This window comes from Amphibalanus amphitrite, unplaced genomic scaffold (assembly GCF_019059575.1).
Source record: "Amphibalanus amphitrite isolate SeventyFive unplaced genomic scaffold, NRLGWU_Aamphi_draft 000846F_arrow, whole genome shotgun sequence".
Taxonomy (NCBI): Eukaryota; Metazoa; Arthropoda; class Thecostraca; order Balanomorpha; family Balanidae; genus Amphibalanus; species Amphibalanus amphitrite.
In genome coordinates, this window is record NW_024882340.1 from 62,650 (window position 1) to 77,306 (window position 14,657).

The following is a 14,657-nucleotide window of genomic DNA, read 5'->3' on the forward strand; positions in this document are numbered from 1 at the left end:
GCTAGGTAGGTACTGAACATTTCGGGACTGCACCGTGTGAATGAGGAATGACACACCCCGCGAAGTCACGCCTGCAGTGTCACTGAACGCGCGCCGGTCCCCACCTGTTCCACCAGTCGGGTGATCTTCCTCTCCTCCTCTGCCTCCACCTTGTGCAGGTGCTGCACGCGCTGCAGCAGCTCCTCGCGCTCGCGGTCGGCTCTCTCCTTGTCGCGCGCCACCCGCCGGTGGCTCTCGCGCAGCTTGGCATGCGCGTCCCGCAGCTCGAGCAGGTCCTCGTTCAGCTGAGACAGCGGCAGAAAAGAGAAGCCTGTGAGGTGGGTTGCGGTCCTGCTGGTTCTAACGTGCCGGCACCCGTCCCCCGTTACCCTAATCCACTAATCCAGACAAAGAGCATTTAAATAATCACTAGAAGACTCAAATCTGTCAAAATAGAGCACCTTTGGCCCTGAGGAAGAAGACGGGCTCTCGTTTGCGGGGATTAGGTCAACACCATTTCGATCAGCTTGCACATGGTCCTTTTGTTGTAACTGGCAAATGCGCAAACTTGTGAAGTGCTTTGGAAATGACGCGTGCCAACTACATGCAGTGTGTGTCTCTCTCATGGTCAAGTGAATCTCTTTTCGATGCTTACTATTTTGCGGCATAAACACGTTTAAGTCGCCTTCAAATGTGCGCCAGATGTGCTTACTCTACGAGTGAATTTTGATTGGTGGCTTTTTAGAGAAACCACCAGGATTTGACCGTAGACGCAGACTACGAATTCACACATGAATACCAAAAACGCTTTCACCCCCACCATCCATGGGTGGCGGGGAGGATAAACGTCCTGCAGGACGTTTATAATGCACATCACGTCGTCTGGACGGCGATCCAGACCATCCAGACAGTCGCCCTAGGCAGACGCTGGTTGCTATGGAAACGGCACAGTGGTCGCTTGGCCTGGATCGCTGCGGTCACTGGCCTGTTATCGCCTCAGCCGGCTTGCAGTATGTAATAAAGTAGCCTTATCTTGCAGCCCCGCGCTCCTGCATAGTCGAGCAGTTCCGAACTGTGTCGTAAGCGACACATCACGCGAATCACGCGGCACCTGCACTGTTGAACTTCGGATCGGCTAGGCGACTCGGTAGCGTATCCTTCTACCTCGTAGAAATTGTGATATATTCATTGATAGTGACATACTGACAGGCAAATCACCGCATGAGCAAATTCTATACAAGAAGTGGTAAAGTAGTTCCAGGCTGCTTTGTTTATGTCAGAACGAGTTTGTAAACATCAATGTACATATATGAAAATTTCATATTTTCATCACAAGAACGGTGAATGTGACCAGTTTCATTTGAGCGGTCTCTGTAATTCCATATAGGTACCTAATTTGAAGTGAACTGAAAGACGCCGGGCACCTCTGTAAGGGCGCACCGCGCATGCATGCGCGTCTGACAGTGCAGCAGACGCCGCTCCGGCCGTTCCACTTTAACGCTCATCGCGAGCCGCTCCAGTGCTCCGGCCGACGCGACGGCTGACCGCAGCTGCACCCGGCTGGACGCTATAAATGCAGCCGGTGTGCTCGTTTTCACGACCGAGGCCTGCACGAGCTACCTCAGCCCGAGGCCGAGACGAGCCGATTGGTCGAATGGAGCGGCCGAGAGTGGGTCACGCGGATAGCAACAGAGAGAGCGGGAGGGTCGCTGCAGAGAGAAGAGAAGAGAGAGAGAGAGAGAGAGAGAGAGAGAGAGAGAGAGAGAGAGAGAGAGAGAGAGAGAGAGAGAGAGAGAGAGAGACCCAGCAGTCTGCAGAGAGAGGAGCAGCGCGGGAGACAGAGGGAGCGCCGTTGCATAGCTGGGAGCTCACACCGAGATAAACTCTGCGTGGGGAGACGGATTCTGAGGAGAGACTGCAGCGGCCCCGAGAGACTGATGGCGGCTCCGGGGATACTAAGAGCGATATACCGGGGATATTAACCCTCGCCCGGCGAGGGGGGGGTTGATGCAACCCCCCCCCCCCTAAGGTTTTTCGCAAATAACGTAAAAACGGCGGCGCGTAGCGCCGCTAAACTTAGCATACCCTCTGTGGCAACATTTTCGCACCTTTCCTGAAAATTTGAAGTCCCAGTCTTTTCAGGTCAGGTCACTAGGTCACAAAACCGGTACAAGGTCAAGGGAAAATTGGACTAGCTTAGCGGCAACTGATATCCAGAGTTCGCTTAAATTGGTAACAAAGTATAGCATTCGATGCGCACGGACGTCCTGAGTTCACTGGTGCTGTTAGTTATGCTCTATCTTTACTAGGTAAAAAGTTATAAGTGAAAAACATTTGACATATTTTAGCAAAATTGTTGCACTCATACCCCTCAAAACCCCCTAAATATTGACTTTGAGTCACCAAACTTTCACAGGGGCGAGATCTCTTGTGGACCCACCTACCCTGTAAATTTGGCGTTTCTAGGTGCCAATAGGAGCCAATTGCGAGGGGGAGGGGTCGTACCAACCCCCCCCCCCCCGCCCGCCGTCCGTGTTATGGAAAAGGCCCTCGCCTGGCGAGGGTTATGTGAGATGTAAAGGCATTTATTTTGTGTCGCCCTCGGTTCTACACCCCACCACTCAACAACTAGGTAAAAGTGCACCGGGGCAGCCATAGGCCATGAGTTGCTCCCCATCCCCCTTCCCCCTAAACTGCACGTCTGGATCTCCCTGAGATTAGTTTTAATTGCTAGGTATACATACACGTATAACAACCATACACTCGCGTTCAGAAACATTTCTTGGCATGATTGATGCATCCGTTGCAGTGCAACAGATGCAGAATGCAGATATATAAGATATCTATATATGGCCAGTGGCCACCGCCTACCTCGGTAGCGTATCGTATGCTGTGTATGCTGCATGGCCTCGGCTAAGGAATTTTGACTGGTGGGCCACTTGGGCAGCGACATGGACAGACCTTCGTAGCCATAGCCCCCCCCATTTTCGATTTCTCCCCAGATTTCGGCCACTTTATTCTGCAAAGAACATCAGGATGGCATTACAAAATGTAGAAAACGGGGCTGGACCCCCCCCCCCCAACTCGACTCTTCAGAGAGAGGAGAGAGTAGGGACCCACAACCCTCTCAGTGGTGATACTCCGGCGGTGCACATAAAATCGCACAAGTATGCACAAAATATTGACGCAGATTATAAAACTTTACTTTGGACGATAACTTACGGCCGATCGGATGTTAAAAATCAGCGAGCCCTGAATGGATCGCTCGCCGACTGGTCGGAGATTCGGAAGCGGTCGGACGGGATCGGGCGTTGTCGGGTGGATCGGGAGGAATTGTGAACAGCACGAGTGCAACTTTATATATGTATATAGTGGGTTGTAGCAGGAACCCCAAAAGCGGGTTGTAGCAGCAACCCCAACATCTCTGAAAATGGTCATTAAGCCTATTGGTGTCGCATGGAAAATAATTGACTCAAAAGCCCAAGCGCACTGCGCAACCCTAATATTTTCTAAAAAAAAAAAAAAAAACTAAGTAATGTACACTTCTGGTGAACAGTGTCCCAAACTTCAGATTTCTCTTTGGTGTCTGAGTGGAAAATTCTAGCCACCTAAAATGTGAGAGTGGAAAATTATCCATTCTTATTCTTAAGTGTCATCTTCAGCCCAAATGAGAAATTTTTGGAACGCTGACTGTGAACGGTTCGAAATTCGTCCGACTGGTCAGATGTGCGATTGCAAGCATCATACCGGTCGTGAAGACGCATAATATCGCTTGCAGACTTCAATCGGCTGGAAGTCGCCGACCCTACCTCTAGTTTGACTCTGGCTTATATCGTGTCTATCGGCGAGCCGTCTGAGATCGCTCGCAGGCTTATCCCCGGCCGTCTGAACTGATCTGTTCTTTAATAGTAGTTTTTCTTGTAACCGACTGGTCTGCGGCAGATGCTTATGTGACTGCAACCACTCGATCGATCGGAAAGCTTGCAAGAACTCTCGCAGACCTCGATCGGCTGGAAGCCGCCGACACTATCTGTAATTGCAGAGGCAGACGTCTTTCACGATTATTGCATAAAATTTAAAGCCTCGTCACACTTCACCAGATTGGACCAACGGACGAGGAACGGACGAGAACTGTCAGCGTCCGGTGATGTCCGTTTGTTTCCGTTGGACGTCCGTTTGTCATCCGTTAATATCCGTTCCATGGCCGGTGGTGTCCGGTTGAGCACACCGGACACCACCGGACATGGAACGGATATTAACGGATGAGAAACGGACGTCCAACGGAAACGAACGGACATCCCCGGACCCCGGACATCACCGGACGCCGTCCGTTTCTCGTCCATTGGTCCAATCCGGTGAAGTGTGACCGAGGCTTAACCTACGGCTGTCTCAAGAAACCGGGAATGGTGATGGTATTAGGCGGGCAACGACAATCAAGTTCTTACTTTTAATAAATGTAACAATGTAGTAGGGCCTCTGTCTCTGTCGGTATCACAACGTTACCTACGTCGTGATGTAAAATGTGAAAACTTAGATTTTTCGGAAAATTATACTGGTGGGCCAAATCTTTGAGGCTGGTGGGCCATTTCGGGTCACTGGTGGGCCATTTGGCCCACCAGTTAACATGTTAGCCGAGGCCCTGGTATGCTGTGTATGCAATTGCATACCGTCACCGATGCCATACAACTCATCTGTAGCGACATTCGTTCGCCCGGATGCCGACCCCGGGGTAAGGTATGCCACGATTAAATGACCGTGGCCACTCGGTACTGTCATGGTTTGCTCGCTGGTCTGTGCAAATTGCGCCACGGAGCATACAACTTCCCCCTGCAGAGCACTCAGCACTCATGAGTAGTTGAGCTCTCATTGTTTGTAGACTGTGGCAGCTTGCCTCCTTCGGTAGAAACGCTCGGCTGAATTGGACGAAGTTGGCCTTTTCGACCTTTACGTCATGTCACAGGTAAAGAATTGAGGTAATCGAGACGGTTGTGCATCATCTCGATGAAATCTTTCGAAAACCATTTGAATTTTCCGATCCGACTATCGGTTCCAGAGATACCTACGACGGGATCCCCATCCCCCCCCCCCCCAACAGGACCTAGAACCTGGCGGCTGGCAGACCTCAACGGGGCGCGGATAGTCCGCAAACGAAAGCCTCGTGGTAGCAGTGAAGCCCTTCAATTTGAAAGTAATTTTCATCGTTTCATGAAGCTGAGAATCTTATAATGAACGATTGCATCAGCCAGCAGTAGCACGAGCCTTACGTTGACACCGCGACTTATCACCTCAGTCCTAAACCCCACTCTATGACAACAGAATGAGTGGGCGTATCACGCCGTCTCATATCTCCCTCTCATTCCTGTTTGCATTGTCTATCGGCCCATTCAAAACGGCCAGCACTGGTCAGCGTCCGTACTATAAATCCTGAGCACGCCGTGGCGCTTCAGTTCCGTCACAGACGATGCTCGTGATACTACCTTCTGTGCTCGCCACTCGGTGACCTATTCTGTTCGCTTCTTTGCCTCTCATGAGCCGTGATAACTGAAGGCATTTGAAACAAACGCTGTTATCGTACCAGACGCGAAGGCCAGCTAAAGAGTTGATCTGTTGGCCGAGGGGAGGTATTCTGACTGAAGCCGTCACTCGAGGAACACGCTTCGAGCAGACCCAAAACTGCCCTGACATACGACAACGACCACCCGGCACGGCCCATTGCTATTTCCCGGAACAAACATAAGGCAGGTAAGACTCAACAGCAAGCATTGCTATCGTATGATCTTGAACGATCTGCTGCACTGCGTCTCGACATTACTGCCGATGGCCGGTGTATGTATTTATTGTTTTGTTCGAAAAGATCCGCGTTTAATAATTCGTTGTAACCTTCTCCAAAAAGGAGCAGGCTGAATCTTAACCCGCGCCCCGCTGCACAGTGGGCCGATATGCCATTCTAGCGCGACAGGGCCTGAATCTTCGAACGGAACCCTTGGTTTTTCGCGAGTAATTCGCGTAAAAAGCGGCCGATCGCAACGAAACTTTCAGTACCCTCGCGATAACTACTTTTACAGCTAACCTGAAAATTTCAATTCCCTGACCTTAATGATCTTTGACCTGTGACCTTCTTTCGAGACCATGTTTGGCCGGAATCGCGATTCAGCGTATGTCGGCTCGCATTACCCGCGGGTTTGCAGTCTTTTCTTGGTTTAAAGCTTTCAAACATGGGATATTATGTTGCTCCCATGCATTAGGGTGGGTGTCAAGATCACCAGAAGGTCAGGTAAGGTCATTGACCTTTGATGACCTTGGTTCACTTTTTCGAGTTTTACATGTTTCTAGGCTAGTTTTTTTAGCTGAATTCGAATCTAGCAACCATTTGAACATTTACCATGCAGCTTTGGTGCCTTCGTAACATGTTACAAAGCTGTCAGAGGTGGTTGCCACCTACTGCAAATACCCGGCAAAACCCTTACTAGTTGACCTGACCTGACCTGACCCGACCTGGCCTAAATGTATGAAGACATCATCTATGATCGTAAATAATATTATATTCGTGATCAGCACCCAAAAAACCCATAGCAGCCACCCTTTACGACGTTCCAACAGGTCCCGATTTTCCCGACTTTTGGGTCATTGACCTGACCTGGAAGGTCAACCGATGACCTAGGACCTTACAATTGGGTATCATCAGCTTCCTCTTGTCACGGGCAACACGCTCGTCTTTTCCGCGAAGCTCTAGCTCGATCAGGAGCGAAACGGCGGGGGTCCAACGGACCCCTTCTATACGTTCGCGGCTGGAAAAACACCACTAGGAGCGAGGGTTAAGCCAAATCTGAGGGCTTCCGGCTTATTTCAGAAAGACCGCTAAAAGAGCAATTGAATGCACTTTTCCGCGACGATGTAGCTCTATTGGTCCCCGAGGTAAGAGCCGGTTTTCGATAAATGTTGATAAATGCAACATTTTACCTTCGATGACCTCTGGTGACGTGACCTTTGACCTGACCTAGACATGACTAATTACTCCATCTGGAATTTCGGGGGCTCTTTCGAATGCCACTTACTACGTGTCGCTATGTGGCCCAAGAGACGAGTTAGAAGGGGAGTGTTCAATCAACACCTCCCGGCCCGGCGCGTTTGACGCCGAGCACCGGTCCGGCGCGGGTTGATGTTTAGCTGCTACATCCAAAGTCGCAAAAAGTCGCAAAAAATGACTGTTGGATCTTGTAGTGCAATGAATCATTGACATGTAGCGAGATTTTCGAAGCGGTACTCTGCGGTACTTTTTTTAAAAGTCTATTTGTGTGTGACATAAATTATGTGAAATTATATTTTCGTCTTTAAATCTTTGCGGTGCCAATACATCATAACCAAGTAAGAGTTCGCCATTTTGATGTGGTTATGTGTGTTCTGCAGACCCGGAGCTATCGTTTGATGTATATAAATGTGGAATTCCTCCTCAAATTGTGATTGTTTTCGTGGATCAAAGATACGTTGTCGAAGAGTGCGGGGGACGAGTTCGGTCCAAACGATACCGAAGTTCGTGTTTAAGCTGAGTTTTCGCCATGAAATAGCAATTGTTTTGGAAAACAAAGACCACAGCAGTGTAGTATGATCATTTTTGAACAAATTGGTATAGGTTTAATTGCACATCCACAAAGTTCGATTTTTTTGCCCATGTCGTGCTGGACCTGGCGATCGGCCCTGTGTGCGCTGGGCTATTCGGCCATACGCGCCCTGCTGGGGGGGGGGGGGGGGGGGCAGATTCTGCCCCCCTGTCCAACTTCTGAACCGATGGTCGTAGAAAGACGGGGAAAACGGCAATCGAAAGCTCTCAACAAGGCGGATCTTAAGAGCCCAATTTTTTTTGCTTAAGTAGGTCAGAGGTCAGGTCAAGGTCAGGTCAAGTGTACAAAATGCAAGTTTCTACAGTATCGGCCTTGCACCGTAGTTGCCGAAGAATGGACTGAGACTGATTGCCCAAAACGTGTTCTTAGACTACCAAGACAATATTCGTTGCATACGATGTCATTCAAAGGTCAAGGTCAAGGTCAAGGTCAGGTCAGGTCAGGTCAGGTCAGGTCACCAAAAACAAAATAAAGAAAAGGGCATGTGCGACACATGTTTTATGGGTCATTTTACTCATAGAATTTAATAGGCACACTCAATAAGTGATATGGACCACCTCTGGAAGAATTTCAGGTTGAGGTCAGGTCAAGGTCAAGTCAAGTGAGGTCAAATTTTAAAATTGGTTGTTAAGGCCTCAAAAGATGGCTATCTGACGCAGTTTTTCACGGCGAATCGAATGGTGCTATTTTTGTTTCCGTATGAGGTCTAGAAATTCCGAAAAAAAATCATTTTTTAAAATTTTTGTGTGTCGTGACGTCATAAAATTTTGAATAACTCCCACATTTTTGAACCGATTCTTCTAAAAATTGGTATGCAGGTGCACATAGATTACGTCTCCGACATATATCCCGGTTTTTTCGATACACTCAAAATTTTGGATTTTATAATTATTTTCCCCAAAAAGTCATTTTTTAAGAAAAAAATTGGGCCGAAATCCAACATTTAAAAAAAAAAACAACCGAGATAGCCATTTGTAGACAAAGTAGAATCACGTGTAACGTTTTTGTTACGTCTTGATTACTTTAGAAATGAAGATATTAGCGGCGTTTGAAATTTTGCCGTTTTTGAGGCAAAAATGGCGAACATGACTTCACTAAAACGTCAATTTCTCAAAGAATTTCAGACGGATTTCGCTCAAATTTTCAGGGAACATGTAAAATTGATGTATGATAAGTTACGGAAAGTTTGACGTCGCTAGCGTAACGCGTTTAGAAGTTATTGGCGAAGAACGGGAGGGGCAGATTTTGCCCCCCCAGCGGGGCGCGGGTTAAGAAATGTTTCCAGAAAGAAATTAATCGCAGTATTGAGAAGCAAAACATATTGAAAACAAAACATATACAAATTGCCCGAAATTGAAACTTGTACTTACGCTTGTAGTTATGGATGAAAAACGTTCGAGTGATTATTGTCTGACAGCTATTATAATTATCTGACGCCGGTCGCTGTCCCACCCAGCAGATCATGCAGTCGGTAGCGGTACGGTGGCTGGTCATACTTCTAACCTGGAGCCAGTGCAGCGGCCGCTGGGTAGCCAAGCCAGGCGCCCTAGAGGCCGCCCTCCATCGGTCCCGCTCCCACCGAGAAGCGGGCGACGCGGAGCCGCCGTGCCTCTCAGCCGTGTGCCGGTGGGAGGCATTCCGCGCGGCCACACTGCCCGGTGAGACGCGCCGCTGGCCAGTCGGTGCCTCGCTGGCGCTGGCGCAGCTCCGTCTGACCGCCGGGCCGGACTCGCGGCGGCTGGCGCGCCACTGCCGGCGGCTCCAGCTCGGCTGCGTACACCCGCTGTGCCCGTGCGGCCCGCGCCGGACGGCAGCTCGCGGCGACACACCCAGTCACGATGACATGTGTGATATGCTCTGCGGCATCGGCGAGGGGGGTAGCGAGTGCGAGTGCATGAGGCCGCCGGCGGCCGTCGGGCCAGTGCCGGCGCGCTGACGCGCCGCTCGGGTCTTTGTCCCGGTGGCAGACGGCCACACCGGATGGATGACGGCCCATGTGAAACTACCAACTGTCATTGAGGGCGCTCCGTTGAAGGCGGTGTGTTTGGAGGTCATGGGTGGGGCGCAGTGTGTCCTACTGTAACGGTGTGAGCAGTACTGAGCATTGTGATGGGAAGTCGCCTCCACGATGGGCCGCTGGATGAGTGGCCCGGCGCTGCCCCCTGTCGGTCGGAGCTGCGACCCTAGCGTCATCTGGGCCGCTCGCGCAGACGAGAAACGGCGCAGCGTAGGCCTGCGAGCTACGGAAACGCGTTTTTCCGGATTCGATGTCTTATTTCGGTCATGTTTGATAGATGTGAGATGAAAAAGTGCGGAGAGTTAAATTGCTTTGGGGGTTTATATTTGGAGTGTCGTTGAAGAGCAGGAGATTTGTCTATCAAAAACTCCGTGCAGGTACAAATCCGTATAACAAAAAGTTTACGGAGCATCGCTGACCGCTGTTGATACCTGTAAAGACTGAATCGTGAAAAAGATGAACATCTGTCCTTAATCTTTGCCTTCCTCAAATCAAGCCCATCCGCATCCCTCAGCTTCTCTTTCAGGGCTGGCGGTCTCTCCGCCAGAACCAGCCGGTACCTAATGAGGATATGCGTTTGAACCATAAGTCCTCTCCGGGATAATTATTTGTCTGAGAGAGCGGTCCCATCGGGAAATTCCCGCCCGGCATCGGGACGATCTCTGCCGCAGCGGCGCACCGTTGGCGGTCCGTCAGTCTAATAATTTCACCATTTTCTGTCATCTCATAGCACTGCATAAACTCCTAACGCATTAAACAACTATAGTAGGTATGATAATAAAATCGATATGGAACTTATAGGTTTACAAGCCAGTACGATTTCAAGACCCCTGGTATGAATCTGGTTTCTGAACAAGATGCTAAGTGAGCTCGTAAATGTACTTGTAAATACAATGCTGAAAAAGACAATACCTATGCAAACAAAATATCTGTAACGCATTGCTTGGGCCAAAATGAAATCAAACATGAGGCAAAAGTAAGGATGTTAACAATGCAAAATCGACTTCGTTGAGCTGAAATGATAAAAACATAAGTGCAAATGAAAGACAGAGGTGCATATAGAAATGACCCGCTATTTCCAACACCTGCACATGCACTTTAAAAATACCTATGTGAGATATCTCGCCGCCGACAGAAGGCAGGCCGGCGGCTGTTGACACACATCTCTCTCACCTCCTTCGCTTTCCTCTTGGAATCTACAGTCTCATCCTCCATTGACCGCTTCACCTGCTCCACTTTCCGCTTCGATTCGGCCCGTTCGTTTTCGAGCTGCCTCTCCACCTAGCAAACGTGAGGTGGTGTCAGAGATATGAGGATGTGACTTTTGATGCTAAAACACGGATCGAGTATCCGCCCATGTAAGCCGATCCATGGGAGCGGAAGAACATTCAGCCGAACGGTGATATGAGCCAATATGGTTCGCTCCGATGCTCGATAGAGATGTTGATAGGGATGGCATCCGATCAGGGACGGTGATCGCATCAGATACTACAGGTACAGGAGGTCTTTTTAGCACGTCGGATGATGGGACAGGCCATTTCTGGATATCGTGACGCGCTTAATATTTCACTTTGACTCTCCCCTTCCTGGGATTTCCCGATTGGGAAAATGGTTACAACAAAACAAGGAATCTTCAAAGTAGTTTACCTTGAAGGATGCATATCATTTTGTCACAGTTCCATTGCAATGGGCTAAAAGGGGCAAAATAATGCATGTATGGCGTCACTTTTCGGCCTAGATCTGACGAATGACACCTGTCCAAACCTCCCCTCCCCTCACACACGCAGTCCCACTCTGCCTTGCCTCATGTAGGGTGTTTTTCAGCTCCTCAGCCAGTTTTGAGGTGTCCTGGATCAGCCTCTGATGCTCAGCCCGCTCCTTGCTCCAGGCCAGCTCCATGCGCGCTCGTATACCGGAGATACGCGCGTGACCCGACGACATGATCCTGTCCTCCTCCAGCTGGCAGCAGGTCAGGTCAGATGGGGTCAGCACAGGTCAGGTCAGGTGGGTTCAGCACAGGTCAGGTCAGATGGGTTCAGCACAGGTCAGGTCAGAAGGGTTCAGCACAGGTGAGGCAAATTAGACAAACACAGGTCAGGTCAGATGGGGTCAGCACAGTTCAGGTCAGATGGGATCATAACAGGTCAGATGGGGTCAGCACAGGTCAGGTCAGATGGGATCAGCACAGGTCAGATGGTTCAGTACAGGTCAGCCGGATCAGATGCAGATGGGACCAGAACAGTTAAAATGGGTCAGTACAGGTCAGATTCGACTCAAATGGGAAGGACATCAAGAAAACGGGTAAAGGCGGTGCCACAGTGAAAGATGACAAATAAAAACATAATATTTGATTTTATGGGTAGGCACATATTGCATGAAAATTGCCAAATAGCCCATAAGCGCCAACGAAGCATAACCTGATATTTTATTGTATAAAATGGCGATGGTCTGACTAGCAGAATTTAAAAAATAATAAAAAATATCGATAGCTAAACTGTGGCAATATTTATGGTGGCACGCATGTTGACAAGCATGGCATTTCAAGGAAAGTGACGGGGAAACACAATACAATTTTTAAATCAACGTATGGGTGTAGCAAATACCCCATATTTCCCGGATCAGATCGACGCCCAGCAAGTCCGACGACGTGCCGCCCACCTCGTTGATTTTGGTCTGCAGGTCGTGGACGCGAATCTCCCAGGAGGACCGCTCGGTGGTGGCCTCGGTCCTGAGCTTGCTGGCCTCGAGACGAGCGGCTGACAGCTGGTCCTCGAGACTGGTCAGCTGCAGGGTCAGCTCCCGCACGCGCTGGTTCGTCTCCGCCAGCTGGCCGGGGAAAACAGAGCCGTGTGTGTCAGACGGAGGGGAGGGAGGGAGGGAGGGAAGGAGAGGGAGAAAAAGAGAGAGAGAGACAGAGAGAGAGAGAGAGAGAGAGAGAGAGAGAGAGAGAGAGAGAGAGAGAGAGAGAGAGAGAGAGAGAGAGAGAGAGAGAGAGAGAGAGAGAGACAGAGACAGAGACAGAGACAGAGACAGAGACAGAGACAGAGAGACAGAGAGACAGAGAGACAGAGAGACAGAGAGACAGAGAGACAGAGAGACAGAGAGACAGAGAGACAGAGAGACAGAGAGACAGAGAGACAGAGAGACAGAGAGACAGAGAGACAGAGAGACAGAGAGACAGAGAGACAGAGAGACAGAGAGACAGAGAGACAGAGAGACAGAGAGAGAGAGAGAGAGAGAGAGAGAGAGAGAGAGAGAGAGAGAGAGAGAGAGAGAGAGAGAGAGAGAGAGAGAGAGAGAGAGAGAGAGAGAGAGAGAGAGAGAGAGAGAGAGAGAGAGAGAGAGAGAGAGAGAGAGAGAAGAGAGAGAAGGACGAATCGAAATAGGGAGTGTGGCGATAAAAAACAACCGCTACGATTATCCCTAGTTTGTCATAATTCATAATTGCCTGGTTGAGGTAGCATCTATCCCTGATTCGAATAAAATACGGGCTGATATGACATTTTGGCAAAAGAAAGAGATAAATACACGCTTCCGTTACAAAGTTTGGGTTAGCTCAATTTGCGCTAAAAACAAAAGTTCTCAGTCTGCTTGACACAGCAATCACCCTGATATTCACCACCACCCATTCAGCAGTGTCCGAACCCGAACATTCACTTACGTCAGCGGAATCGACGGCATCGCCTCCGTCATCCTGGGCGCGGCTCTTCCGCTTCAGGTCACCGATGGTCCTCTGAGCGCCCTCCAGCATCGTCTTGTAGGTGTCCCGCTCCCGCTTGTACTTGCTGGTCTGCTGGTTGAGACTGTGAAGCTCGTCCTTCATGATGGCCAGGCCGGAGTCGTGTTTGATTTTGAGGTGGCTGACTTCCTGTCGATGGGCCTTCTCCTCCGAAACGATCCTGATGGGATACGGAGGGGTCCGGTGAGGTGAACGGATAGGCAGCGGGCGGCTGAAGAAGCGTTAGAAGAATTACGTGAGGTGGAGACCTTGCCATGGGCGGTGGCGAGTTAGAGAAAGGTGGGAGAATAAGGTAAGGTGAGGGTTGGTAAGTTGTACGAACAGGCGCTGAGAGGCATCACTATTGTGCGAGACGTCGATACTGCTGGAATGCATGTATAATATTGTGCGAGACGTCGATACTGCTGGAATGCATGTGTAAGTACATACGTGCTTTGCTTTGTGCACTAAGTCTTGTGTGCTCATCTATGTAAATCCGATTATTTGACTTCTGCTAAATTCAGATTGATCTTTAGACCGATTGCGGGACAGGAAGTCATTCTTCAGTCCACGCCACTCAAGCTGCACCCAACAACTGGTACGTGAGGGGGATGGGTCAAAAGGCGCTCCACCGCCACTCATGTCAGAGATGAGATTGAAATTTGGACTCTGTCGGGTAGGTACACACTGAGTAAAGATAATCGTTTTCGCCACAATTGCAGCTCATGACGAAATGATGTTGAAAACATCAGCCGCCCAATTGTATTGGAGAGAACTGAAACTGAGGATTCATGTGAACAACACAAGTCACAAGGTGATAAGTTTGTGATTGTGCTTGTCTTAGCGACATGCAGCTGTGATTATGTGTTGAGGCATTTCTTTTCGACCACTAACAATGGAAGAAGGTATTTGCAAAAAAAAAAAAACACCTAAAAAGTTGGACAAAATAATACGTTTGGTAAATAACAGTTGCGAAGTATTACCTTCCACTACATCGAAAACAACAATCTATGTACTTTCCTAGGCCAGACTAAACACATACCTGGTTTTGAGGTCGCGTATTTCCTTTTCCAGGTGTGAGTTGTCCACCGAGAGGTTTCGCTGAATCTTGCTGACCATATTGTAGTCGTCCAGCTTTCGTCGCATTTCGTCACCCTGTCGCAACCAAAAAACAACGTAAAACAGCAATGCATGACAACCTACATATATGTACCACATATATCACCAAAGTACCTATATCGTCACACTTATGCATTTAGGTCGCTGCATGAACGTTTTCATATTTTTCGATCAACACGGTGGACCTCAAAGCAGCCCAACGTAG

At 49.3% G+C, this 14,657-nt stretch overlaps 2 protein-coding genes across 10 annotated transcripts in view; one reads left to right on the forward strand and one right to left on the reverse strand.

Annotated features, from left to right (window-relative positions):
• The window catches only part of LOC122367046 (golgin subfamily A member 4-like), a 71,255-nt gene that overhangs the window by 14,022 nt on the left and 42,576 nt on the right, over positions 1-14,657 (reverse strand). For all 8 annotated transcript variants that reach the window (XR_006253986.1, XM_043339820.1, XM_043339818.1 and 5 more), the window contains 6 exons: positions 14,376-14,488; positions 13,277-13,514; positions 12,274-12,441; positions 11,419-11,574; positions 10,789-10,896; positions 105-284 (listed from right to left, as the gene is read on the reverse strand). Coding sequence is in view for 7 of the 8 variants with exons in the window: in XM_043339820.1 (XP_043195755.1) it covers positions 105-284; positions 10,789-10,896; positions 11,419-11,574; positions 12,274-12,441; positions 13,277-13,514; positions 14,376-14,488 (963 nt within the window). In the remaining variant the exon portion in view is untranslated. The remainder of the gene's footprint in view (positions 1-104; positions 285-10,788; positions 10,897-11,418; positions 11,575-12,273; positions 12,442-13,276; positions 13,515-14,375; positions 14,489-14,657) is intronic.
• On the forward strand, positions 5,202-9,751 carry LOC122367048. 2 transcript variants are annotated; one of them, XM_043339826.1, is made up of 2 exons: positions 5,202-5,721; positions 9,058-9,751. In XM_043339826.1, the coding sequence occupies exon 2, from the start codon at positions 9,061-9,063 to the stop codon at positions 9,532-9,534; it is 474 nt and encodes a 157-aa protein (XP_043195761.1). In that variant the 5' UTR covers positions 5,202-5,721; positions 9,058-9,060; the 3' UTR covers positions 9,535-9,751. The 2 variants fall into 2 exon arrangements, with proteins under 2 accessions (XP_043195761.1, XP_043195760.1); XM_043339825.1 differs by having other exon boundaries at positions 5,417-5,721; positions 9,055-9,751.

Excerpts from the sequence above, each read along its gene's own strand:
- LOC122367048 (XM_043339826.1), top strand. The coding sequence starts at position 9,061 with ATGCAGTCGGTAGCGGTACGGTGGCTGGTCATACTTCTAACCTGGAGC.